The 2,500-nt window shown below is 42.4% G+C and overlaps 1 protein-coding gene across 1 annotated transcript in view; it reads left to right on the top strand.

The window, feature by feature from the left end:
* LOC117749878 (sodium channel protein type 2 subunit alpha-like) overlaps positions 1 to 2,500 on the top strand; it is a 77,974-nt gene that overhangs the window by 1,255 nt on the left and 74,219 nt on the right. Inside the window, exon 3 of the mRNA XM_034560695.1 lies at positions 28 to 168. Coding sequence (XP_034416586.1) covers positions 28 to 168 — 141 coding nt within the window. The remainder of the gene's footprint in view (positions 1 to 27; positions 169 to 2,500) is intronic.

Below are 2,500 nucleotides of genomic sequence, written 5' to 3'. Positions count from 1 at the left end.
AAAGGTGTCTATGTGCCTCTCTTGCAGACCTTCGTAGTCCTGAACAAAGGGAAGGCCATCTTCCGCTTCACTGCCACGTCAGCGCTCTACATCTTCAGCCCGTTCAACCTCATCCGCAGAATCGCCATCAAGATCCTGGTCCACTCATATCCTTACGCTGCTGCTGCTGTATGTACTCACACATGACGTCTCTGCACTGTTGTGATCTGCTGCTGACTGCGGGGGAATGTCTGCAAGGAGGTCAGAGGTCGGGAGTCAGATGCAGAGCAGCAGCCCTTCAGCCTGGAGGAAAGCAGCGTGTGATAATAAAAACGAATGCATGCAGGCTGCCGGCTTCTGAAGCCTCGTCATGTTGTTCAGTAGTGTGTAGCAGCCGGACGCTCATATTGGGATGATTGTGTTATCGTACATGTACACAACTAACTGTGTAGCTCACGCCATGTTCAGTGATGGGCTTTATGCTAACTGTGTAGCTCACACCGTGTTGGGCTTTATGCTAACTGTGTAGCTCACACCGTGTTAAGTGATAGGCTTTATGCTAACTGTGTAGCTCACACCGTGTTAAGTGATAGGCTTTATGCTAACTGTGTAGCTCACACTGTGTTAAGTGATAGGCTTTATGCTAACTGTGTAGCTCACGCCATGTTGGGCTTTATGCTAACTGTGTGCTCACACCGTGTTGGGCTTTATGCTAACTGTGTAGCTCACACCGTGTTAAGTGATAGGCTTTATGCTAACTGTGTAGCTCACACCGTGTTGGGCTTTATGCTAACTGTGTAGCTCACATCGTGTTAAGTGATAGGCTTTATGCTAACTGTGTAGCTCACACCGTGTTGGGCTTTATGCTAACTGTGTAGCTCACATCGTGTTAAGTGATAGGCTTTATGCTAACTGTGTAGCTCACACCGTGTTGGGCTTTATGCTAACTGTGTAGCTCACACCATGTTAGGTGATAGGCTTTATGCTAACTGAGTAGCTCACACCATGTTAGGTGATAGGCTTTATGCTAACAGTGTAGCTCAGACAATGTTGAGGTATAATAACGTGCTTTCACTGCGCATTAAACATTTTAATAGTATCCCAAAAAAAGCCAAATCTTAAATTAGTTGAGGGATTTAAGAAATATGTTTTAATTAGGTTGATCGACAACGGCTCTCGTAAATATGTTTGTGCAGATTTACAGGGGCACTAATGATTTATTAAAGTTAAGTGACCCATTCAATATATCTAAAGTCCATTAAATTAACCCAGATCACCTTCAATTGCACTCAACATGTCATCATCTCTCATGGAATCTTTTACTTTAATGGAAAACTTAATGTATATGCTGGCAAGTGTTTTGAGAAAAGAAAAGTAATCGATCTTTAGCATGCACCAATGAAGGAGTTGCTTCAGGCTGAGTGCAAAACATTATGTAAAATCAACATATTTTCTTCATCCATTTAATAATGTTAATGTAGTTATTTTAGGAATAAGCCTTCCTTACGATCCACATGATATTCATCAAATACATATACATCAAATATATAGGCTCTCTCTCTCTCTCTCTCTCTCTATATATATATATATATATATATATATATATATATATATATATATATATATATATATAGATATATATATAGATATATACACACACACAGCTGGATGGTGTCCAGACACCCGTAAAGGAATGACTGTATTTACCAATCATGTCAACTGACAAACTGTATGTGTGTGTGTGTGTGTGTGTGTGTGTGTGTGTGTGTGTGTGTGTGTGTGTGTGTGAGTGAGTGAGAGAGAATCAGAGAGCTCATCCTGTCGGTCGTATTTCTGAGCCAGATATCATCTTGAGCTGTCAGGTGAGCTATAAACATAACCAGTAAATATTTCCCATCAAGGTGGTCCCTGCTCGGACGGACACACACACACACACACACACACACACACACACACACACACACACACACACACACACACAGATTGGTTTGTGACATTTGGGCGATCTCCATCTAGGTTCTGGGTGGTTGTCCTCTCAGTTTTTGTCTGTGTCCACCATGTTTTTAGTCAATCGCCATCTTGGCTTTTGGCAAGAGAGTGGAGCTAATAACCAACCGCTGAATAAGACATTTTTATCTCGGTTTCTGTCCGTCACCTTCTTAGTTTCTGTCCGTCACCTTCTTAGTTTCTGTCCGTCACCTTCTTAGTTTCTGTCCGTCACCTTCTTAGTTTCTGTCCGTCACCTTCTTAGTTTCTGTCCGTCACCATCTTAGTTTCTGTCCGTCACCATCGTAGTTTCTGTCCGTCATCATCTTAGTTTCTGTCCGTCACCTTCTTAGTTTCTGTCTGTCACCATCTCGGTTTCTGTCTGTCACCATCTTAGTTTCTGTCCGTCACCTTCTTAGTTTCTGTCTGTCACCATCTCGGTTTCTGTCTGTCACCATCTTAGTTTCTGTCCGTCATCATCTTAGTTTCTGTCCGTCACCTTCTTAGTTTCTGTCTGTCACCATCTCGGTTTCTG

Source organism: Cyclopterus lumpus, chromosome 20 (assembly GCF_009769545.1).
Source record: "Cyclopterus lumpus isolate fCycLum1 chromosome 20, fCycLum1.pri, whole genome shotgun sequence".
NCBI classification, from domain to species: Eukaryota; Metazoa; Chordata; class Actinopteri; order Perciformes; family Cyclopteridae; genus Cyclopterus; species Cyclopterus lumpus.
This window is presented reverse-complemented; position numbering and strand designations above follow the sequence as displayed.